At 46.9% G+C, this 24,840-nt stretch overlaps 1 protein-coding gene across 1 annotated transcript; it reads right to left on the bottom strand.

The window, feature by feature from the left end:
- Window positions 1-206: 206 nt before the first annotated feature.
- LOC132217245 (uncharacterized) lies at window positions 207-22,916 on the bottom strand. The gene is made up of 22 exons (XM_059667341.1): window positions 22,824-22,916; window positions 22,713-22,748; window positions 22,256-22,540; window positions 21,718-22,017; window positions 20,903-21,190; window positions 20,351-20,650; window positions 14,529-14,816; window positions 13,187-13,468; window positions 12,651-12,950; window positions 12,412-12,460; window positions 11,645-11,756; window positions 7,845-7,941; window positions 7,352-7,387; window positions 6,896-7,180; window positions 6,364-6,663; window positions 5,679-5,835; window positions 5,552-5,577; window positions 4,993-5,292; window positions 4,676-4,720; window positions 1,759-1,890; window positions 834-886; window positions 207-743 (listed from the first exon to the last, which is right to left on the bottom strand). The coding sequence occupies exons 1-22, from the start codon at window positions 22,858-22,860 to the stop codon at window positions 603-605; spliced, it is 3,849 nt and encodes a 1,282-aa protein (XP_059523324.1). The 5' UTR covers window positions 22,861-22,916; the 3' UTR covers window positions 207-602.
- Between the last annotated feature and the right edge of the window lie 1,924 nt (window positions 22,917-24,840).

A 24,840-nucleotide genomic window follows, 5' to 3' on the forward strand; every position in this document is an offset into this window, starting at 1 on the left:
CTTATTTTTGAATATATACATATATATATATATATATATTTAATTTTAGAGAGAGAGAAAGGGAGAGGGAGAAAGAGAGAGAAAAACATTGATGTGGGAGAGAAACATCGATCCATTGTCTCCTGTACTCACCCCGACTGGGGATTGACCCCACAACCTAGGTGTGTGCCCTGAATGGGAATCAAACCTGCAACCTTTTGGTGTACACTCCAACCCGCTGAGCCTCCTGGCCAGGGATAGACCACACATTTTTGACAAGAGAAATGGTTTTGGGATCTGTTCTGTGCATCTAAGCTGTAATAGAAAACGTGGCACCCAAGATGATTTAAGTATATTTGTTTAATCAATGAGAACATACAAACATTATTCTGCCATCGTCCCAATAACCCAGGAGGGTCCCAGGAATTGATGGGCAATTATGGTGGAGATTCTGGAACTGACTGGGTGATAATCTCCAGATTCAGGGGGGCGCCGGGGCCTACTTTCTGGTTAATGTGGGTGGGTTCCCTCAGCCCGGCTGACAGCCTCAGATTTAGAAGCAATGACGCCAGAGGAGGGACCTTGCAACTGGTAGCTCTGAATCCTACTGTCCAGAGCACGGCTCATCTCAGGACGAGTGTGGCATACTCACTGGCCTGGGCCGGCTTGGGCAGCAAGGAGGGGGCTGAAGCTGTCCCGTGGGTGGGGGCATTGAAGGCCACTTGGAAATAGGTGACATCCTGTGGGTCTCTAGCTTCAGAGGCCTGAGGGAGGAAGGGAGACTTTGATATGATGGTGTGATGTTGGGGACCAAAGGAATTGTTGAGGGGCAGAGTAGAGGAGGAAACGCTTACCAGTCCGTTCATGGGTTCCACTTCCTGTGGCTGTCTCTTTGTCTCGGTGGCATCTGGAGGGAAGAGGGCATTGTTAGGGCTGCATATTTTACTTACAAACTTTTTTATCTTCACCTGAGGATATATATATTTTTAAATATATTTTTATTGATTTCAGAGGTAATGAGAGGACAGAGAATCACCAATTGGCTGCCTCTTGCACTCCCCACACTGGGGATCGAGCCTGCAACCTGGGCATGTGCTCTGACCTGGAATTGAATGGTGACCTCCTGGTTCATAGGTCAACACTCAACCACTGAGCCACACCAGCCAGGTGAGGTTTTATATATATATTTTAGCCCTGCTGGTGCGGCTCCATGGTTGAGCCTTGACCCATAAACCAGGAGGTCACGGTTCAATCCCCAGTCAGGGCACATACAAGAAGCAACCAATGAATGCATAAATGAGTGGAACAGCCCTAGCCCGTTTTTCTCAGTGGTTAGAACGTTGGCCCATGGTTCAATTGCAGGTTCAATTCTGGTCAAGGGCATGTACCTCGGTTGCAGGCTTGATTCCCAGGTGGGGCCATGTGGGGAAGGCAACCAATCAATGTGTCTCTCTCACATAGATGTTTCTCTCTCTCTCTGTGTGTTTCCTCCCTCCCACTTTCTCTAAAAAAAATCAATGGAAAAAATATCCTCAGATGAGGATTAACAACAACAACAACAAAGTAGAACAACAAATCAATCTCTCTCTCAAAATCAATCAGTAAAAAAAGAGAAAGTTATCACCATCGCAGCTTGAGCCAGCAAACCACCCCCACCTCCACGCCTCTGGCTCCTTCACCCCCTTTCCTGCTCCCAGAAGATGCCTCCCCCGCTTTCCCTGTAGGATTTGTACCACAGGGGTCTCTGATCAGGCTTCCCTCCCTCTCTGAAGGACGTACTGTTTTTGGCTTTGCGATGGCGATGGCGGAGGATGAAGAAAAGGAGGAGGAAGAGGAGGAGCAGGAGGACGATGGCCACTGGGAAGCCGATCAGAATACCATGGTGGTTCTGGGTCTGGTTGTGGTCTGTGGCTGCAAAGAAGGAGACAGTGTTGGAGCAGCTGCCCTTCCTAAAGTACCTTCACAGAGGGCACTGGGGCCGGGTGCTCCCCATACCCCAGCACAGTCCTGAATGGTCAACTCCTGTGAACCATAATATAAACAGAGCCACTTAAAAATAGTCCAGCCTGCCCTGGCTGGTTTGGCTCAGTGGATAGAGCGTCGGCCTGCAGACTGAAGGGTCCCAGGTTCGATTCCAGTCAAGGACACATGCCCAGGTTGCAGGCATGATCCCCAGTAGGGGTGGTGGTGCAGGAGGCAGCCAATCAATGATTCCCTCTCATCATTGATGTGTCTATCTCTCTCTCCCTCTCTGAAATCAATAAACATATATGAAAAAAAAAATAGATCCAGCCTGGCTGGCATAACTCAGTGGTTGAGCATTGATCTATGAACCAGGTGGTTATGGTTCCATTCCCGGTTAGGGCATATGCCTGGGTTGCGGGCTCAATTCCCAGGATGTGTGGGCAGGAGGCAGCCAATCTATGATTCTCGTCATTGATGTTTCTATCTCTCTCTCCCTCTCCCTTAATCTCTGAAATCAATAAAACTACATAAAAAACCCCAGCTCCCATGAGCCAATCAAGATAAATTAAGAGTGTGAATGTTATGCTAAACAAGATAACTCAATCAAAAAAGTTAAGAACCATATGATTGCATTCATATGTGGGATATAAAACTGAAAGCAGCCAACAAACAAACAATACAAACAAAACCTCATTGACACAGTCAACAGAAGTTTAGTTACTAGAGGGGCAGGGTAGTGGGGGGAGGTAGAAGAGGGGTCAAATACAAGGTGATGGAAGGAGGCTTGAGTCTGGGTGGTGGGCACACAGGTGATGTGCTATGGAATTGCACATTTGAAACTCATGTTATTAACCAATGTCACTCCAATAAATTTAATAAAAACTTAAATAGATTGTAAAGTTAGCAAAGCGAATGAAAGAGTTCACTTCAAGATTTAAGAAGTGAGCTGCTCTTGGATGAACCTGGAAATTATTATGTTAAATGAAATAAGCCATATATATTTTTTTTACTCCAATAGATTTTTTTTGGCTTGCATGCTTGTGTTCCCCTTAGTACTTCCTTCTCACTCTACTGCAGTACTTGTATTATCTTCCCTATGTTATTTGCAAACTTTATGCTCAATAATTCCACACCTGTATCTACAGTTCTTCACCCTCTAACTCAAGATGTTTAAAGCCAACTCTTGAATGTGTGTAAGATGTTGCATGGCCACCTCAGAAGCAACAAGTCCAAGACACAACTCCTGACCTTGCCCCACTCCACCTTTGAAAATGCACTTGTCCGTCTCTCTGTGAATGGTCCCACAATACACGCATGTCATAGGCACTGATAGAGACTGTCATGGGCCTGCAGGCTCGTTTATACTAAATTCTACTCAACATGCAGGGAAACACTGATGGCGGCCTCAACCACAGAAGGTCTTGGCTCTACAGTTGTTTTTTTAAATTTTTTTTTTTATGGAAGGGAGAGAGAGAGGGAGAGAGAGAGAGAGAGAGAGAGAGAGAGAGAGAGAGAGAGAAAGAGAGAGAAAGAGAACCTTGATGTGAAAGAGAAACATGGATTAATTGCCTCCCACACATATGTGCCCTGACAGAGAATTGACCCACCACCTTTGGTGCATGGGATGACCCTCCAACCAACTGAGGGATGACCCTCCACCAGCTAGGGCCTTTCTCCATCCCCCCTTATTTATTTAATTGAATTTATTGGGGGGTGACACTGGTTTGCAAAACCACACAGGTTTCAAGTGTACAACTCAATAAAACATCACCGCACTGTTGTCTGTGTCTGTTTTATATGTGTGTGCGTGTGCCTGTGTGTGTGTTTTATTTAATCCCCTCATCTTCCTTCATCCAGCCCCTCAACATCCCTCCCCTCTAACAGCTGTCCGTCTGTTCCATGTATCCATGCCTCTCAACAGTCCTTCTTAATCCTTTACAGACTTTGTCTCCTTATATGTGGAGAAAATGCGGCTCAGAGGAGGGAAAAGAGTAGCAGGGGGGCACCCTGAATTAATTGTAGAAATAGCTCTCACAAGTTTAGTGTCCTCGGTGAGGGCAGGGATGAAGTCTCCAGAGAAAAGGTTATCTGATTATCTCAGTTATTTGGGGCTGGCATGATGAGTATCAATCTGCCCTCTGGGAGTAGAGTTCCATGATGAGGGCTATGAATCCTAGATGCTCTCAGAAATACTGGCATATGGATCAATGATGAAAGGTAGCTGTGGAATCTACAGATGTTATTAGCCAACCACAGACCATCTAGCCTTCTGCTCTCCCAATGGAAAACAGCCCAGCCTCCTTCATCTGTATGCTCTCTGCCTCCTCCAGCCATCAGAGGTCTTAAAAAGCTGACTCTGGCCCTAGCCAGTGTTACTCCATGGTTAGAGCATGAACTTGCACATCGCAAGGGTCCTGGGTTTGATTTGATTTCCGGTCAGGGGTACCTGACTGGATTGCAGGTTCCATTCCGGCCCAGGTTGGGGCATATGCGAGAGGCTACCAATCAATGTGTCTCTCTCATATCAATCTTTCTCTCTCTCTCTCTCTCTCTCTCTCTCTCTCTCTCTCTCTCTCTCTCTCTCTTCTTCTCTCTCTTCTACTCTCCCTAAAAACCAATGGGAAAAGCATCCTCAGTGAGGATTAATTAAGGAAAAAAATCTGACTCTGTCCCTGGTAAATGAGATTTCTACTTCACGTACTTTCCGTTCTCCGCACAACCAGTCACTCACCATGTGGATGTCCTGGCTCCACGGATGTGGGATCAACAGTAGCTTCTGAAAATGGAGTTGAAATGGGGGTGGTTACTTTATTTCTTCTCAGGCTCTTTCTACACAGACTCACAATGACCTACATGCCCTCCCCGGTCCTGAACGTGTGATAAGAAGGCTGCATGGCGGGCAAGGGGTGAGGTTGACCTCACAGCTTCGTGTCTAAGAAGAGGGTGCTGACAACAATCCCCAGGCTACTCTCCTTCTTTACCCAGTCTTTGCTCTAACTGGACATCATCAACTTCAGGAGGGAACTTATGGATGGATCGCTTCCTCACCTCTGACCACAAGCTGCAATGGGTTGCTGGGGTGAGACCACACGTAGGGGTCTTTGCTGAAGGCACCGTAGCATCTGTAGGTCCCTGCCTCTGTGGAGGTGACACGGTCCATGTGGAAGGTGGTCTGCTGTCCACTGTCCTGGGCCGTGGAGCTTTGTCTCTGGTTGAACTGAGGTGCATCTTCTTTGGTGAGAATAAATGCATCAAACTTGATTCTGGAGAAACACTGTAACTTCACATTGTCTCCTGGAGCCACCACTGTGTCACTCATGCTGGAGAGTGAGGGTTTGTCATAAGCTCCTGAGAAAGAAGGAAGTTTGCTGATAAAGGGGAAGCCATGTCCATGTGCTGTGCCTTCCTATTACCAGGGAGCAAAAGTGGCTTTGGTTTCTATCCTCTCCGAGTCCTGCCCTGAGGGAATGTGTCTCTGCATCATCCCTGATTCCTTCAGAATTCCTTTAGAGACAAAGGCTTTGCTGCTTCCTGCTCCATATCTCAGAGCCTGGTTCTCTCTCTGCAAAGAGGTCCCTCCTGGCCCTGCTGCCTGCGTCCCACTCACCCATCATCACCAGATGCAGGACGTCACTGAGCAGGGACCAGTGTTCTCCACTCTTATAGGAACAGCGGTACAGTCCTGCTTGGTCTCGTTTTATCTCTTGGATAGATAAAGTGCTGGTCATCCCAGCCACAAGTAATCTCCTTCTGTCCCTAGGCTCAGGTTCCTCCACTTTATATACTCATAGGCTTCAGCGTCTGGAGGCCCTTGGCACCGGATGGTCACTGGTTCATTATATAGAACGATGGATCCAGGCCGAGCTGTGATAACAGGTGGGGGGAGACTTCCTAGAAGAACAGGTAATAAATTTACAGGTGTGTCTACTTCTCATGCCACCTTTCACTTACTCCACTATTACAGCCAGGTGTTCAAATGCCAAGACCACTCTTCCCAGCCCCCAAGAGAGCTGATATCTGGCCAAACCCTACTCTATCCTTGAACATTAAAAGGATACTCAGCATTCTGAGCCTGAGTGCTCTGGGCTAGACGCAACCCTGGAAGGAAACATTGGGTGAGAACGGCTCAGGCTTTAAAACATTTTTCAATTTCCAATTACAGTTTACATTCACTATCACTTGGTATTATTTTCAGGTGTACAGCCTAGTGGTTAGATAATCATATCCTTCAAAGAGTCTTTCCCCTGGCTATATCTAGGAGGCCTGCGTGGTGTGTGCGGGTGGGGTGCTTGTGGCTTTTGTGGGAGCAGATGGTGTTTCCAAGGGCTTCCCACCAGACTCTTCTCTTTCTTTCAGTCACTCCCTAAGTGGACAGTGTCATCTCCAGAAGGGGACGTGGGGATGGAGGGCCTTCCTCACCTGTGACCACAAGCTGCAGTGGGTCACTGGGGTGAGACCACAAATTGGGGTCTTTGCTGAAGGCACCGTAGCATCTGTAGGTCCCTGCCTGTGTGGAGGTGACACGGTCCATGTGGAAGGTGGTCTGCTGTCCATTGTCCTGGGCCGTGGACCTTTGTCTCTGGGTGAACTGAGGTGCATCTTCTTTGGTGAGGATAAATGCATCAAACTTCAAACTGGAGAAACACTGTAACGTCACATTGTCTCCTGGAGCCACCATCGTGCCACTCATGCTGGAGAGTGAGGGTTTGTCATAAGATCCTGAGAAAGAAGGAAGTTGCTGATAAAGGGGAGGCCACGTTCCTTCCTGTTCGCAGGAGCAGATGTGCCTCTGGCTTCTATCCCCTCCGTGTCCCACCCTGAGGGAATGTGTCTCTGCATCATCCCTGATTCCTTCCCAGAGGTAGAGCCTTTCCTGCTTCCTGCTCCATATCTCAGAGTCTGGTTCTCCCTCTGCAAAGAGGTCCCTCCCTACTGCCTGGGTCCCACTCACCCGTCATCACCACACGCAGGATGTCACTGAGTGGGGACCAGTGTCCTCCACTCTGATAGGAACAGCGGTACAGTCCTGTCTGGTCTGGTTTCATCTCTCGGATAGATAAAGTGCTGGTCTTTTCAGCCACCAGCAATTTCTTTCCATCCCTACGCTCAGGTCCTTCCACTTTATATATCTCGTAGGCTTCAGCGTGTGGAGGCTCTTGGCACCGGATGGTCACTGGTTCATTATAAAGAACCATGGGTCCAGGATGAGCTATGATAACAGCAGGGAGGAGATTTCCTAGAAAAACAGGTAAGAAGTTTATAGGTGTATCTGTTTCTCATACCACCCTCCACTTCCTCTCCTTTTACAGCCACGAATCTAAATGCCAAGGTCCCTCTTCACAGCCCCCAAAAGAGCTGATATCTGGTCAAACTCTACTCAGCCCTTGAACATTAAAAGGATACTCACCATTCTGAGCCTGAGTGCTCTGGGCTAGATACAATCCTGGAAGGAAACATTGGGTGAGAACAGCTCAGGCTTTAAAAGTTTTTAAATTTTCCATTACAGTTTACATTCAATATTATTTTGTATTAGTTTAACCATTAGTACAGCTTAGTGGTTAAATAAATCATATTCGTTATAAAGTGCTTCCCCTTGCTATGTCCAGTACCCTCCTGGCAGCATACATACTTGTTACAATACTATTGGCTATATTTTCTGTGCTGTACTCTATGCCCCCATGAGTATTCTGTAACTCCCAATCTATACTTCTCAATCCCTTCTCCTTTACACCCAGTCCCCATACACTTTCCTCTGGCAACCGTCAGTCTGTTCTCCGTGTCTGTGAGTCTGTTTCTGTTTTGTTTGTTCATTCATATTGGAGAACAGTCCAGCCTTATAGAACCGCCAACCTGCCCCTGTAGCATTGTGCTTGCACCCCGATCCTTCTGTGCAGACTCACCGAGGTAGAGCAGAGTGGAAAGAACCACCGACATGATTCTGGGTCCTCTCTGGCCCGTTGGCCTCAGCAATGCCTCCTTTAAGCGGAACAGACTTCTCTGAAAGTCACACCAAGGAACAGGAAGTGGTGGGAGGGCCTTGGTTTTCACCCCCAGAGTGAAGGCATTTCACAACGTCTTCTTCTAAAGCCTCGAAGAGGCAGCTGAGATAATGATGTTAGTCATCTGAACTTCAAACCTCCATCAGCCCAGCTTGGTCCCTATTTTCTGTCCCAAATTCCTCATGGGCATTTAATCTTTCTGTATGAATTGAGCAGTAAGTGGGACCACAGATGAAGAACAGGACAGAAGTAGTTCCCAGTCTGAGATCAGCTCTGAAATACACTTTGAGCTCATGGCTCCTGCTACTAAATGCAGAGCTTCCTCCTGTTCATGTATAAAATGAGTCAAAAATTCTGTCTTTCTGCGAAGCTGTACTCACAGTGTGTGCATGTGGTCCAGAGCAGGCCCTCCTAGCAAGACAATGACATAATTATTAGTTCTTTGTTTGTTGTGCATGTTCCCACCATGTTGTTAGCACTGACTCTGTCCGTGGATGAAAGTGATGAACCTAAGCAAGGTAGTTTTACTGGGTTTTGTCACCCCCTTGGTTCTTTTATTTTTGCTGGTAAAAGGAAAGAGGTTTATTTGAATGCCGGCTTCTGTTCACCCCTTTGTTGTTATTGTTTTTTTAAAAATATATTTCATTGATTTTTTACAGAGAGGAAGGGAGAGAGATAGAGTTAGAAACATCGATGAGAGAGAAACATCGATCAGCTGCCTCCTGCACATCCCCCACTGGGGATGTGCCCGCAGCCCAGGTACATGCCCTTGACTGGAACCAAACCCAGGACCCCCCAGTCCGCAGGCCTACGCTCCATCCACTGAGCCAAACTGGCTTCGGCTGTTTTTATTATTTTAAAAATATATGTTTTTATTGATTGCAGAGAGGCTAAGGGAGAGGGAGAGAGAGGTAGAAACATAAGTGATGAGAGAGAATCATTGTCTGGCTGCCTCCTGCATGCCCCACACAGGGGATCGAGCCCACAACCCAGGCATGTGCTCTGAAAGGGAATCGAACCATGACCTCCTGGTTCATAGGTCAGTGTTCAACTACTTAGCCCCATCGGCTAGGCAATGCCTCTTTGTTTTTAAACCATCTCACTGGCTGAACCTGACTGAGCAGCTATGCCATCCAACTGTTCTCAATAAACACATAATTTAGATTTAAAATCTTTCCCTCTCTGCCCAGACACGAGTCACTCTTCCACACAAATCTGAAGTAATATAACAGCTGACCTTTGCTGGGCTTTCATTTTATCAATTTCCTGTGGGGAAAGTTGCACATAAACTTCACAAGAACTATGGTGGATTGGGTTAATGTTTCAAGTTATTTGGTCATGTCTTCATTCCTCAGACCCTGAGGACACTGTAGACTATAAATACTACCTGGTTCTTCAGGTTCAGAAATATCTCCTGCTGCTTGTAGGGTTTCCCTGTGGTTGTGGTGTTTCAGTCAACGTCCATCTAAGCTTAACCCCAGAATCACCACAACCAGTTCAATTAGCTGAGGAAGTGAGACCCTGTGTTTGTGCCACTGGTGTATGGCCTGGGCATAGAGCAGAGGGTGTAAGGTGATTTAATCGCAGATGAGAAATTGGAGTTTTCTCAGGATTAAGAAAATAATGGAAGATTCCAACCGAGAGGAAGGAGCAGACAGGTCAAAATGGTTAGATAAGACTTTCTTTTTTTTGACACTGGGACAAAATATGCATTTGTATTTCTGTGTTTCTTTCTTTATATTTTGTCTACCTACCTTTCTATCATGTATATTTCCACCTGTTACTAATAGTATCCATCTATCATATATTATATTTATCTATCATCTGTTTTTTGTTATCTATCTATCTATCTATCTATCTATCTATCTATCTATCTATCATTCATATGAGCTTTCTCTCTCTCATCTACCTACCTTCTATCATGTATATATCTATCTATAACTATCTATGTATCTATATATAATTTATTATATTTCCCTATCATCCAACTATCTATCTATGAATCATCTATACCACCTTTCTCTCTCATTTATGTTTTATTTACATTAGAGAGAAAAGAAGGAAGAGGGAGAGAAGGAAAGGGAAAGAGAGAAAAACATTGAGCAGCTATGTCCTGCACCCCCCTACTGGGGATTGAGTCTGCAACCCAGGCATGTGACCCAACCTGGAATTGAACCACCGACCTCTTGGTGCCTGAAATGATGCTCAACCAATTGAGCCATAGCAGTTGGGCGATAACTCTATTCTTCATTTTTTGAGGAGCCTCCATACCACCCAAAGTCAAATCCTCTTAGGTCACCATCTATTTGGTCCCCTTTACCCCTTTTAAAAAAAGATATATTTTTATTGATTTCTGAGAGGAACGCAGATTGAGAGAGAGAGCGAGAGATAGTAACACTAATGGTTAGAGAGAATCATTGATGGGCTGCCTCCAGCATGTCCCACACTGGGGATGGAGCTTGGAACCTGGGCATGTGCCCTGACAGGGAATCAAACAGTGACATCTTGGTTCATAGGTTGATGCTCAACCAAGAAGCCACGCTGGGTGGTCCCCTTTGCCCTTCTACTCCCTTCCCTCTGGTAATCACCATGCTGTTGTCTGTGTCTATGAGTTTCAGTTTTATATCCCACCTGTGAGTGAAATTATACAGTTCTTAGCTTTTCCTGATGGACTCATTTTGCTTAGCATAATACTCTCAAGGTCCATTCATGCTGCCATGAATGGCAGTATTTCATCTGCTCTCATGGCCGAGGAGTATACAATGCAATATGTAGATCATGTATCATAAAATTGTACATTTAAAACCTATATAATCTTATTAACCAATGTCACCACAATAATTTAATGAAAAATAGAATAGATTCTTCTTTTTTAAAGCTGCATAGTATCCCATTGTGTGAATGTACCAAAACTTTTGTATTAACTCATCTACTGGTGGGCACTTGGGCTGTGTCCAGATATTAGCTATTGCAAATAACACTGACATCAACACAGGGATGCATATATTCTTTCTGGTTGGTATATAGGGCTTCTTAGGATATATTCATAGGAGTGGGATCACTGGGTCAAATGGAAGTTCTCTTTTAATTTTTCATGGTGAGTGAACTATGCCAGTCAGAGAAAGATAAGTACCACATGATCTCACTCTTATGTGGAATCTCATGAACAAAATAAACTGATGAACAAAATAGATCCAGAGACATAGAAGCATGGAACAGACTGATGAGTCTCAGACAAATGGGGTCAGGGTTCGGGAAGAGATGAACCAAAGAACTTCTATGCACACATGCAAAAACCATAGACACATATTATAATGCAGTGATGTCCTGGGTGGGGGCATGGGTGCAGGTTGGATGGGGTCCATGGGGAAAAGATAGGAACATCTGTAATATTTCCAACAATAAAAGATAAGTTAAACAAAAGCCATGCTGGCCTGTGGACACATTTTAGGCATTTGCTCTTCTGACCTCCAAGACACCCATTAGTACTGCATTAATTCACGGCGATGTTGGGACATTGGGACCGATTCTGTAGGAGACGGACACACCCCATCACTTGATCTATCCAAGACAACACAGACAGTGCCTGGTTTCTTCTGGTCACCTGCCCCACAGGTCAACAGTGTCCTTAGAAGCCACGAGTATCCTCAGTGTTTGTCATGACGCTCAGATAAGGAGCTGATCTGAGTCCATAGACGGACCTCTTGTGGCTGTAGCAGGCCTCTGCCACCAGGACCACAAGGACCAAGAGAACCAGGCCAGCCAGGCTCAGCCGGACTTGGTTCTGGGGGGACACACTCCAACCAGCAGGTCCTGAGAGAGAAAGGACAGAGGTCACAGAGGAGGAGCCAAAGCCCCTCTCAGGAGAGTGCCCTCCACCTGAGCTCATGTCTCCAGTCTCCTGGATCTGGGAGGTCGCTGCCCAGCCACCGTCTGCATAAGCAGCATCTGCCTTCTTTCTTCTCTTCATTATGAGCCCTGTGGTGATAGCCTTAAGGAATTCTGGGGTCATGAAAGGCAGGGGTGGGGACTGGGTGGGGAGCTTTCAGTCTTCTCCATGGCAGCCCCGCCTGGTCCTTTGGGACGCCCCTCTGGAAACTATTGACTCAGCTGATGAGGAATGAACTCCCTGATATTCCTTGTGTCTTTAGTTGAATCTTTTTTCTCCCTATTTCTCTTTGCAGCTAATCTTCCTTCACCTTTCCTGCTCCTTCTGCAAAGGCTACCAGTTGGCCCTCTCCATCCAGATACCACGCCTGTGCCATTGTCTTGCTTCTCCATTTCCCTTTCTCTTTCCCACTTCCCCCACCAGGCACCTTATCATTAGCTTCCTCACTGCCAAGCTCCATGGGCCCTTGCTTTACCTCCATGACTTGATTCCTAAGCCCTTTCTTATAGGACTTACTTCTACCTCTGGAATTTACCCAATAAATGGTCTCTTACACTAAAAAAAAAGACTACCCGTTACTCATCATGAGAACGGCTGGGTTCTGTGGGATCAGAATTGTCAGCAGCTTCTGCAAATGGGGATGAAATGGGGATGTTATGTTTTATCTGTGCTCAAATTCCTGCCTGGTCTGATTAGGGGTGAGGACCTCATAGCTTTTGTGGAAGCTGATGGGGTGGACACGGCTTCCCACCAGTCACTGCTCTAAGTGGACAGTGTCAGCATCAGAAGGGGGTGTGAGGATGGACCGGCTTCCTCACCTCTGACCATCAGCTGCAATGGGTTGCTCGGGTGAGACCACATCGAGGAGTTTTTGTTGAAGCCACCGTAGCATCTGTAGGTCCCTGCCTGAGTGGAGGTGACACTGTCCATGTGGAAGGTGATCAGAAGTGCATTGTCCTGGACTGTGTAGCTTTGTCTGTGGGTGAACTGAGGTGCGCCATCTTTGGTGAGAATAAATGAATCAAAGTTGATTCTGGAGAAACACTGTAACGTCACATTGTCTCCTGGAGCCACCACCCTGCCACTCATGCTCGAGAGGGAGGGTTTGTCATAAGATCCTGAGAAAGAAGGAAGTTGTTGATAAAGGGGAGGCCACGTCCCTTCCTGTCCCCAGCAGCAGAGGTGCCTCTGGCTTCTATCCCCTCCGTGTCCCACCTGAGGGAACGTGTCTCTGCGTCATCCCTGATGCCTTCCTAGAGGCAGAGGCTTTGCTGCTTCCTGCTCCGTATCTCAGAGCCTGGTTCTCCCTCTGCAAAGTGGTCCCTCCCGGCTTTGCTGCCTGAGTCCCACTTACCCGTCATCACCAGATCCAGGTTGCCACTGGGCTGGGACCACTCTCCTCTCTCGTAGGAACAGTGGTACTGTCCTGTCCAGTTTGCTTTCATCTCTTGGATAGAGAAAGTGTTAGCTTTCCCAGCCACCAGCAATTTGCGTTTTTCCTTAGGCTCAAGTCCTTCCACTTTATATATCTTATAGGCTTCAGCGTCCGGAGGCCCTTGGCACAGGAGGGTCACTGGTTCATTATATAAAACCATGGGTCCAGGCAGAGCTTTCATAATAGGTGCGGTGAGACCAACTAGAAAAACAGGTAATAAATTTACAGGTGTAATTGTTTCTCATGCCACCCCCCACTTCCTCTCTTAGCCAGAATTCTAAATGTCAAGACTCCTCTTCCCAGCCCCCAAGAGAGCTGATATCTGGCCAAACCCTACTCCATTCATGAATATTATGAGGATACTCAGCATTCTGAGCCTGAGTGCTCTGGGCTGGATGCAACCCTGGAAGGAAACATTGGGAGAGAATGGCTCAGGCTTTTAAAAATATTTAAAGTTTCAATTACAGTTTATATTCACTATCACTTTGCATTATTTTCAGGTGTATAGCGTAGTGGTTAGATAATCATATGCTTCAAAAAGTGTTTCCCCTGGCTATACCTAGGAGGCCTGCGTGATGTGTGCGGGTGGGGTGCTTGTGGCTTTTGTGGGAGCCGATGGTGTTGCCAAGGGCTTCCCATCACACTCTTCTCTTTCTTCCAGTCACTCGCTACGTGGACAGTGTCATCTCCAGAAGGGGACGTGGGGATGAAGGGCCTTCCTCACCTCTGACCACCAGCTGCAGTGGGTCACTGGGGTGAGACCACACATAGGGGTCTTTGCTGAAGGCACCGTAGCACATGTAGGTCCCTGCCTGTGTGGACGTGACACGGTCCATGTGGAAGGTGGCCTGCTGTCCATTGTCCTGGACTGTGGAGCTTTGTGTCTGAGTGGTGAGAAGTGCATCTTCTTTGTTGAGAATAAATATATGAAACGTGGTGTTGGAGAAACACTGTAACTTCACATTGTCTCCTGAAGCCACCACCGTGCCACTCATGCTGGAGAGTGAGGGTTTGTCATAAGATCCAGATAAAGAAGGAAGTTGCTGATAAAGGGGAGGCCACGCCCCTTCCTGTCCCCAGCAGCAGATGTGCCTCTGGCTTCTATCCTCTCCGTGTCCCGCCCTGAGGGAACGTGTCTCTGCGTCATCCCTGATGCCTTCCTAGAGGCAGAGGCTTTGCTGCGTCCTGCTCCGTATCTCAGAGCCTGGTTCTCCCTCTGCAAAGTGGTCCCGCCCAGCCCTGTTGCCTGGGTCCCACTCACCCATTGTCATCACCAGTTGCAGGGGGTCGCTGAGGGGGGACCAGAATCCTGCTCCCATATAGGAACAGCAGTACAGTCCTATATTGTCCCGCTTCATCTTTTGGATATATAAAGTGTTGGTCCTACCAGCCTCCAGGAATTCACTTCCATTCCCAGACTCAGGTTCTATGTTTTTGTATATCTTGTAGGCTTCAGCGTATGGAGGCCCTTGGCATCGGATGGTCACTGGGTCATTATATCGAACCTCGGTTCCAGGCTGAGCTGTGATAACAGGTTTGTGATGCTGTGCTAGAAAAACAGGTAATAAATTTACAGCTGTATCTGTTTCTCATGCCATCCTCCACGTACTCAACTTTATAGCCACCAGTTTAAATGCCAAGACCCCTCTTCTCAGCCCCCAAGAGAGCTGATATCTGGCCAAACTCTATTCAATCCTTAAACATTAAAAGGATACTCACCGATTGCAGCCTGAGTGCTCTGGGTGAGATACAATCCTGGACGGAAACATTGGGTGAGAACAATTCAGTCTTTAAAAATTTTTAATATTTTCAATTACAGTTTGCATTCAATATTATTTTATGTTAGTTTCAGGTGTACCGCCTAGTGGTTAGACAATCATATACATTATGAAGTGATTCCCCTTGCTATGTCCAGTACCCTCATGGCACCATACATACTGGTTACAATAGTATTGGCTATATTTTCTATGCTGTACTCTACACCTCCATGAGTATTCTGTAACTCCCAATCTATACTTCTCAATCCCTTCACCTTTACAGTCAGTCCCCATACACTCTCCTCTGGCAACCGTCAGTCTGTTCTCCATATCTGTGAGTCTGTTTCTGTTTTGTTTGCTCATTCATATTGGAGAACAGGCCAGCATTATGGAACCTCTGACCTGCCCCGGTAGCCATGTATTTGCACCCCGACCCTTCTGTCCTGACTCACCGAGATAGAGCACAATGGGAAGAACCACCGACATGATTCTGGGTCCTCTCTGTCCCGTTGGCCTCAGCGATGCTGCCTTTATGCGGAACAGACTTCTCTGAAAGTCACACCAAGGAACAGGAAGTGGTGGGAAGGCCTTGGTTATCACCCCCAGAGTGAAGGCATTTCACAATGTCTTCTGCTAAAGCCTTGCAGAGGCAGCTGATCATGTTAGTCATGTGAACTTCAAACCTCTGTCAGCCCAGTCTGGCCCTATTTTCTGTCCCCAATTCCTCATGGGCATTTAATCTTTCTATATGAATTTAGCAGTAAGTGGGACCACAGATGAAGAACAGGACAGAAGTAGTTCCCAGTCTGAGATCAGCTCTGAAATACACTGTGAGCTCATGGCTCCTGCTACTAAATGCAGAGCTTTCTTCTGTTCATGTGCAGAATGAGTCAAAAATTCTGTCTTTCTGCAAAGCTAGACTCACAGTGTGTGCATGTGGTCCAGAGCAGGCCCTCTTAGGGAGGCAATGACATAATTATTAGTTCTTTGCCGACTGTGCATGATCTCACTGCATTGTTAGCACTGACTCTGTCCATGGATGAAAGTGATGAACCTAAGCAAGGTAATTTCACTGGGTTTTGCCACCCCTTGGTTCTTTTATTTTTGCTGGTAAAAGGAAAGAGGTTTATTTGAGTGCCAGCTTCTCTTCACCCTTTTTTGGTTATGTTTTTTTTTTTAAAATATGTTTTTATTGATCTCAGAGAGTGCAAGGGGGAAGGAGAGAGGTAGAAACATCAATGATGAGAGAGAATCATTGTCTGGGTGCCTCCGGCATGCCCTCACAAGGGATGGAGCCCACAACCCAGGCATGTGCCCTGACTGGGATTTGAACTTTGACCTCCTGATTCATAGGTCAGTGCTCAACTACTCAGCCCCATCGGCTGGGCAATGGGTCTTTCTTTTTAAACCATCTCACTGGCTGAACCTTACTGAGTAGCTATGCCATTCACTTTTATCAATAAACATATATCTTAGATTTAAAATCTTCCCCTCTCTGCACCGACATGAGTCATTCTTTTACACAAATCTGAAGTAATATAACAGCTGACCTTTACTGGGTTTTCATTTTATCAAGATTCTGTGGAGAAAGTTGCATGTAATATTCACAAGAACTGTGTTGATTGGGTTAATGTTTCAAGTTATTTGGCCATGTCTTCATTCATCACACCCTGAGGACACTGTAAACAATGATAAATCCTACCTGGTTCTTGACGTTCAGAAATATCTCCTGCTGCTTCTAGGGTTTCCCTGTGGTTGTGGTGTTTCAGTCAACGTCCATCTAAGCTTAACCCCAGCATCACCACAACCAGTTCAATTAGCTGAGGAAGTGAGACCCTGTGTTTGTGCCATTGGTGTATGGCCTGGGCATAGAGCAGAGGGTGTATGTGAGATAATCGCAGATGAGAAATTGGATTTTTCTCAGGTTTAAGAAGATAATGGAAGATTCCACCTGAGAGGAAGAAGCAGACAGGTCAAAATGGTTAGATAAGACTTTCTTTTCTTTGACACTGGGGCAAAATATGCCTTTGTATTTCTGTGTTTCTTTCTTTCTTTTTTGTCTACCTAACTTACTATCATGTATATTTCCATCTGTTACTAATATATATCTATCTAAAATCTATTATTTTTATCTATCATCTATTTTCTGTTATATCTATATCTATCTATCTATCTATCTATCTATCTATCTATCTATCTATCTATCTATCTTCCATACCAGCTTTCTTTCTCTCATCTACCTACCTTTCAGTCATGTATATATCTATTGTAATTATCCATGTATGTATGTATATAATTTATTATATTTGTCTATCATCCAACTACCTTTGAGTCATTTATACCACCTTTCTCTCTCATCTGTGTTTTATTGATTTGAGAGAGAAAGTAAGGGAGCGAGAGAGAAACATCAAGCAGCTATTTCCTGCACGCCCCCTACTGAGAATGGAGCCTGAAACCCAGGCGTGTGCCCTGTTCTGGAATTGAACCAGTGACCTCTTGGTGCCTGGGATGACGTTCAACCAACTGATCCACAGCAGCCAGGCGATAACTCTATTCTTCATTTTTTGAGGAGTCTCCATACCCACCCAAAGTCAAATCATCTTAGGTCACCATCTACTTTGTCCCCTTTACCACTTTATTAAGAAATATATCTTTTTAATTGATTTTTGAGAGAGAGAAACACCAATAGAGATAGAGAATCATTGATTGGCTGCTTCCTGCACACCCACACTGGGGATGGAGCCTGACTGGGAATTGAACCATGACCTCCTGGTTCATTGGTCAATGCTCAACCACTGAGCCATGCCAGCTGGGTGGTCCCCTTTACTCTTTACTACCCCTCCACTCCTTCCCTCTGATGACCACCACACTCTTGTCTGCATCTGTGAGTTTCAGTTTTATATCCCACCTGTGAGTGAAATGATACAGTTCTTAGCTTTTCCTGACTGACTCATTTTGCTCAGCGTAAAATTCTCCAGGTCCAACATTCTAGCCATGTTGTCACAAATGGCAGTATTTCATCTGTTCTCATGGTTGAGGAGTGTACAATGCAATATGCAGATCATGTATCATAAAATTGTTAATTTGAAACCTATATAATCTTATTAACTAACAAGAGGCCCAGTGCAGAAATTTGTGCACCAGTGGGATCCCTTGGCCTGGCCAGCGATCGGGGCCCATTGGGGCCATCTTGCCCAGTCCTGGGTCAGGGCTGATGGGGGCTGGCCGGCTGGGGAGGGAGAGTGGGAGGTTGGCTCCAGGGCATGTTCAGCCTGTCTCGACCAGTCCTGATCGGCTAGACCCCAGCATCAAGCTAACCTATGGGTCACAGCGTCTGCCCCTCTGGTGGTCAGTGTAGCGATTGCTTGAGTGGTCAACTGAACAGTTGAACAATCAGACACTTAGCGTATTACACTTTTATTATATAGGATGTCACCCCAATAAATTTCACAAAAAATTGCATAGATCCTTGTTTTGTACAGCTGCATAGTATTCCATTGTGTAAATGTACCACAGCTTTTGCATCCACTCATGTACTGATGGGCACTTGGGCTGTTTCCAGATATTAGCTATTGTAAATAACCCTGCTATGAACATAGGGTGCATATATTCTATCTGGTTGGTATTTTGGGCTTCTTAGGATATACTCCTAGGAGTGGGATCACTGGGTCAAATGGAAGTTTCATTTTTAATTTTTCTTGGTGAGTGAACTAAGCCAGTCAGAGAAAGACAGTTACCACTGATCTCACTCATATGTAGAATCTAATGAACAAAATAAACTGATGAACAAAATAGATCCAGAGATATAGAAGCATGAGTCTCAGACAAGGGGGTTGGGGGTCGGGAAGAACTTATCTGTACATATGCTAAAACTATGGACACAGGTTATAATGCAATGAAGGCCTGGGTGGGGGCGTGGGTGCAGGTTGGAGGGGGTCCTTGGGGAAAAGATAGGAACATCTGTAATATTTCCAACAATAAAAGATAAGTTCTAACAAAAGCCATGCTGGCCAGTGGACACATTTTAGGCATTTGCTCTTCTGACCTCCAAGACACCCATTAGTACTGCATTAATTCACTGTGATGTTGGGACATTGTGACAGCTTCTGCAGGAGCTGGACACACCCCATCATCTGGTAGACAAGACAGCCAGCACCTGGTTTCCTCTGGTCATCCGCCCCTCAGTTCAACACTGTCCTTAGACCCACGAGTGTCCTAGGTGTTTGTCATGACGCTCAGGTAAGGAGCTGATCTGAGTCCATAGACGGACCTCTTGTGGCTGTAGCAGGCCTCCGCCACCAGGACCACCAGGACCAAGAGAACCAGGCCAGCCAGGCTCAGCCGGACTTGGTTCTGGGGGGACACACTCCAACCAGCAGGTCCTGAGAGAGAAAGGACAGAGGTCACAGAGGAGGAGCCAAAGCCCCTCTCAGGAGAGTGCCCTCCACCTGAGCCCATATCTCCAGTCTCCTGGATCTGGGAGGTCGCTGCCCAGCCACCGTCTGCATAAGCAGTATCTGCCTTCTTTCCTCTCGTCATAATGAGCCCTGTGGTGATTGCCTTAAGGAATTCTAGGGTTATGAAAGGCTGGGCTGGGGACTGGGTGGGGAGCTTTCAGTCTTCTCCATGGGAGCCCTGCCTGGTCCTTTGGGACGCCCCTCTGGAAACTATTGACTCAGCTGATGGGGAATGGCCTCTCTGATATTCCTTGTGTCTTTAGTCGAAGATTCTCCCTCAGTCCCTTTGCACCTAATCTTCCGTCACTTTTCCTGCTCCTTCTGCAAAGACTACCCGTTGGCGCTCTCCACTCACAGAGCCCACCTGTGACATTCCCTTCCGTCTCCATCTCCCTTTTTCTTCCCTGCTTCCCCTTCCAGGCACAATACCACTAGCTTCCTCACTGCCAAACTCCACAGGCCCTTGTTTTACCTCCACAACTTGTTTCCTAAGCCCCTTTCTTCTAGGACTTACTTCTTCTACCTCTGTAATTTACCCAATAAATGGTCTTACAGTTAAAAAAAAAAAAGACTACCAGTTATTCACCACGAGGACGGCTAAATTCTGTGGGATCAGGATTTTCAGCAGGTTCTGCAAATGGGGATGATTTCCTTATCTGTGCTCAGGCTCCGTCTCCTCAGATTCACAACGACCTACATACTCTCCCAGCCCCTAGGTATGTGTCAGAGGCCTGTATGATAGGTGAGTGGTGAAGTCCTCATAATTTTTATGGAAGCTGATAGTGTGGACACGGCTTCCTACCAGTCACTGCTCTAAGTGGACAGTGTCATCTCCTGAATGGGACATGGGGATGGACCAGCTTCCTCACCTCTGACCACAAGCTGCAATGGGTCGCTGGGGTGAGACCACACGTAGGGGTCTTTGTTGAAGGCACCGTAGCATCTGTAGGTCCCTGCCTGTGTGGAGGTGACACGGTCCATGTGGAAGGTGGCCTGCTGTCCATTGTCCTGGGCCGTGGAGCTTTGTCTTTGCGTGAACTGAGGTGCATCTTCTTGGGTGAGAATAAATGCCTGAAATCCGATTCTGGAGAAACACTGTAACGTCACATTGTCTCCTAGAGCCACCATCGTGCCACTCATGGTCGAGAGTGAGGGTTTGTCATAAGATCCTGGGGAAGAAAGAAGTTTGCTGATAAAGGGGAAGCCACATTCATGCACTGTCCCTTCTTATTTTAGGGAGTAGATGTGGCTCTGGCTTCTATCCCCTCCACGTCCAGCCCTGAGGGAATGTGTCTCTGCATCATCCCTGATTCCTTCCTGGAGGCAGAGGCTTTGCTGCTTCCTGCTCCATATCTCAGAGCCTGGTTTTCCTGCTTCTCCTGCTGCAAAGAGGTCCCTCCCTGCTCCTGGGTCCCACTCACCCGTCATCACCAGATGCAGGATGTTACTGAGTGGGGACCAGTGTCCTCCACTCTGATAGGAACAGCGGTACAGTCCTGTCCAGTATGGTTCCATCTCTTGGATAGCTGAAGTGCCGGTCTTTCCAGCCACCACCAGTAATTTCCTTTCATCCCTAGGCTCAGGTTCTCCCTCTTTATATATCTCATAGGCGTCAGCATCTGGAGGCCCTTGGCACCGGATGGTCACTGGTTCATTATATAGAACCATGGGTCCAGGCAGAGCTTTCATAACAGGTGGGGGGAGACTTGCTGGAAAAAAGGTAATAAATTTACAGGTGTATCTGTTTCTCATGCCACCCTCCACTTCCTCCCCCTTTACAGCCACTAGTTTAAATGCCAAGATCCTCTTCCCAGCCCCCAAGAGATCTGATATCTGGCCAAACCCTACTGAGTCCTTGAACAGTAAAAGGATACTCAGCATTCTGAGCCTGAGTGCTCTGGGCTAGACGCAACCTTGGAAGGAAACATTGGGTGAGAACAGCTCAGGCTTTTAAAAACTTTTTAAATTTCCAATTACAGTTTACATTCACTATCACTTTGCATTATTTTTAGGTGTATAGCCTAGTGGTTAGATAATCATATGCTTCAAAAAGTGTTTCCTCTGGCTATATCTAGGAGGCCTGCGTGGTGTGTGCGGGTGGGGTGCTTGTGGCTTTTGTGGGAGCAGATGGTGTTGCCAAGGGCTTCCCACCACACTCTTCTCTTTCTTCCAGTCACTCCCTAAGTGGACAGTGTCATCTCCAGAAGGGGACATGGGGATGGAGGGCCTTCCTCACCTCTGACCACCAGCTGCAGTGGGTCGCTGGGGTGAGACCACACGTAGGGGTCTTTGCTGAAGGCACCGTAGCATCTGTAGGTCCCTGCCTGTGTGAAGGTGACACGGTCCATGTGGAAGGTGGTCTGCTGTCCATTGTCCTGGGCCGTGGAGCTTTGTCTCTGCGTGAACTGAGGTGCACCTTCTTTGGTGAGGATAAATGCATCAAACTTCATTCTGGAGAAACACTGTAACGTCACATTGTCTCCTGAAGCTACCACCGTGCCACTCATGCTGGAGAGTGAGGGTTTGTCAAAAGTTCCTGAGAAAGAAGGAAGTTTGCTGATAAAGGGGAGGCCATGTCCATGTGCTGTGCTTTCCTGTTCCCTGGGAGTAGATGTGGCTCTGGCTTCTATCCCCTCCGTGTCCCGCCCTGAGGGAATGTGTCTCTGCATCATCCCTGATGCCTTCCTAGAGGCAGAGGCTTTGCTGCGTCCTGCTCTGTATTTCTGTATCTGTAAAGAGGTCCCTCCTGGTCCTGCTGCCCCGGTCCCACTCACCCGTCATCACCACACGCAGGGGGTCACTGAGCAGGGACCAGTGTTCTCCACTCTTATAGGAACAGCGGTACAGTCCTGTCTGGTCTGGTTTCATCTCTTGGATAGATAAAGTGTTGGTCTTCCCAGCCACCAGTAATTTCCTTCTGTCCCTGGGCTCAGGTTCTTCCACTTTATATATCTCGTAGGCTTCAGCGTCTGGAGGCCATTGGCACCAGATGATCACTGGTTCATTATATAGAACCATGGATCCAGGCAGAGCTGTGATAACAGGTGGGGGGAGATTTCCTAGAAGAAGCGGTAATATATTTACAGGTGTGTCTGTTTCTCATGCCATCCTCCACATCCTCTCTCTTACAGCCATGAATTTAAAGGCCAGGACCCCTCTTCCCAGCCCCCCAAGAGCTGAAATCTGGCCAGACCCTATTTAGTCCCTGGGAATATTAAAGAGGATACTCACCTTCCTGAACCCAACTGCTCTGGGTTAGATAAAACCCTGAAAGGAAACACAGGTGAGCACAGCCCAGCTTGACAGAACCACCTTCCTGCCTGCCCCTCTGTCCAGACTCACCGAGGTAGAGCAGGGTGGGAAGAACCAGGGACATCATCTTGGGTCCTGGCTGGCCGCTGGACTCAGGAATGCTGGCCAGACTTGTGTGAAAGTGATCCCTTCCTCCAGGGAGTGTGGGCGTGGCCCCGCCCCCAAAGGGAAAGGGAAGGCGGGTCCACATCCCTTTTCCTAGTTCCTCTGGGAGGCCTGCAGCCACAGCTGACAGCATGAAGTCATTAACCATCTAAACCTCAAATTGCTGTCAGAGCAGAAGGAGATGTAGGTGTCGTGTTTCTGGGGGGCAGATCCCCAAGGTCCACCGGCTCCTACTGCTGGACCCGCCACGGTTGTGCCTTGCCCACTGTGGCTGTCTTGTCAAGGGCTCGCTAATAAATGTTGCCACTATAGCTCACAAACACCCCCCAAAACACGAAAACAAACCAAAATAAACAAAAAGAAACAAGAAGCCCTGCTGTCAGTCTAATCTGATTTGTATGTTCTGGGCCCACTTACATTTTTTTTCTTTGTCCCATTTTAAAAAATATTTTATTGATCTTTTACAGAGAGGAAGGGAGAGGGATAGAGAGTTAGAAACATCGATTAGAGAAAAACACCGATCAGCTGACTCCTGCACACCTCCCACTAGGGATGTGCCAACAACCAAGGTACATGCCCCTGACTGCAATCGAACCTGGGACCCTTCAGTCCGCAGGCCAACGCTCTATCCACTGAGCCAAACCAGTTAGGGCCCCACTTTAATCTTTTTAAGTAATGGATGGGGTAAGACAATCACAGGATAATGAACAGAGAAGAAATAATTTCTTTTTTTAAATCCTCACCCACGGACATGTTTTCCCCCATTAATTTTTAGAGAGATTGGAAGGGAGAGACAGAGACGAGAGAAACACTGATGTGAGAGAGACACATGGATTGGCTGCCTCCCTCATGCCCCCTGGCCAGGCCGGGAGCCTGCAACCGAGGTACTTGCCCTTGACCAGAATCAAACCCAGACCCTTCGGTTTGCATGCTGATGTACTATCTACGGAGCCAAACTGGTTAGGGCGCTGTCTCTCTCCCTCTACTTCTCTCTCTCTCTCCCTCCCCCCTCCTCTCTTCCTTCCACTTTGTCTAAAAATCAATGGAAAAATATTCTCCAGTGAGGATTAAAAAAATAATTCTTACTGGAGTGTAAGAATAACATTCCCCCCCGCCCCCGAGGGGAGCAGTAAATGCTAGGCCATTCTCTCTCCAGCCTCCGTTCCATGAGATCCATGGCTCAAGGAAGTATAGGGGCATTGAGGTGGAGTGCCCATTGCCCCTCTTGGTTGCAGGTGGGATGCTGGGCTAGAGCCGCTGGTGACTAATTGCGAGCGTGCAAAGCTCCTGCTGATGACGGAGCAGCCATGAGGCTGTGGCATGGGTGGTCTGTGGTAGGAGCGGCAGTGCCCACGTCAGACCTCCTGGCCTGTGGGAGTATCAGGGCATCCCTGACCAGGCGTCTCCAGGCTTGTTCACCAGCCCTCAAAATCGTCCTGAAGCTCACACTCTAACCTGACTCTCATTTAAAAAAAAACCAAAAACAAGCCCAACCAGCGTGGCTCGGTGGTTGAGCTTCGACCCATGAACCAGGAGGTTGAGGTTTGATTCCCAGTTAGGGCACATGCCCTGGTTGTGGGCTCAATTCAGTAGGAGGTGTGCAAGTTTCATCGATGTTGCTATCTCTCTCTTCCTCTCTTTTTTAAAATCAATAAAAATAGTAAAATTTAAAACAAATCAACATAAGTAGCTTCCATTGGTATAATCCGACAACAGAAATTTATGATTGAGATGAAACGGAATTCTTTAGAAAATTTTTTATTCATCAATTTTATTTTGAGAGAGAGAAACATTGACTTGTTGTCCCACTTATATATGCATTCATTGGTTGATTCTTGTGTGTGCCCTGACTGGAAATTGAACCTACAACCTTGACATATCAGGACCAACACTCTAACCAACTGAGCTACAGAGCCAGGGCTAGAAATAACAGAGATGTAAT

This window comes from Myotis daubentonii, chromosome 15 (assembly GCF_963259705.1).
Source record: "Myotis daubentonii chromosome 15, mMyoDau2.1, whole genome shotgun sequence".
In the NCBI taxonomy this organism is placed as follows: domain Eukaryota; kingdom Metazoa; phylum Chordata; class Mammalia; order Chiroptera; family Vespertilionidae; genus Myotis; species Myotis daubentonii.

What these genes read in the sequence shown, in the direction of transcription:
- LOC132217245 (XM_059667341.1), bottom strand. Translation starts at nt 22,860, where the DNA reads ATGATGTCCCTGGTTCTTCCCACCCTGCTCTACCTCG. An exon ending in CCATCGCAAAGCCAAAAACA is followed by an intron (nt 887 to 1,758) that starts GTACGTCCTTCA and finishes TCTTCCCTCCAG; the next exon opens with ATGCCACCGAGACAAAGAGA. An exon ending in TGGAACCCATGAACGGACTG is followed by an intron (nt 744 to 833) that starts GTAAGCGTTTCC and finishes TTCCTCCCTCAG; the next exon opens with GCCTCTGAAGCTAGAGACCC.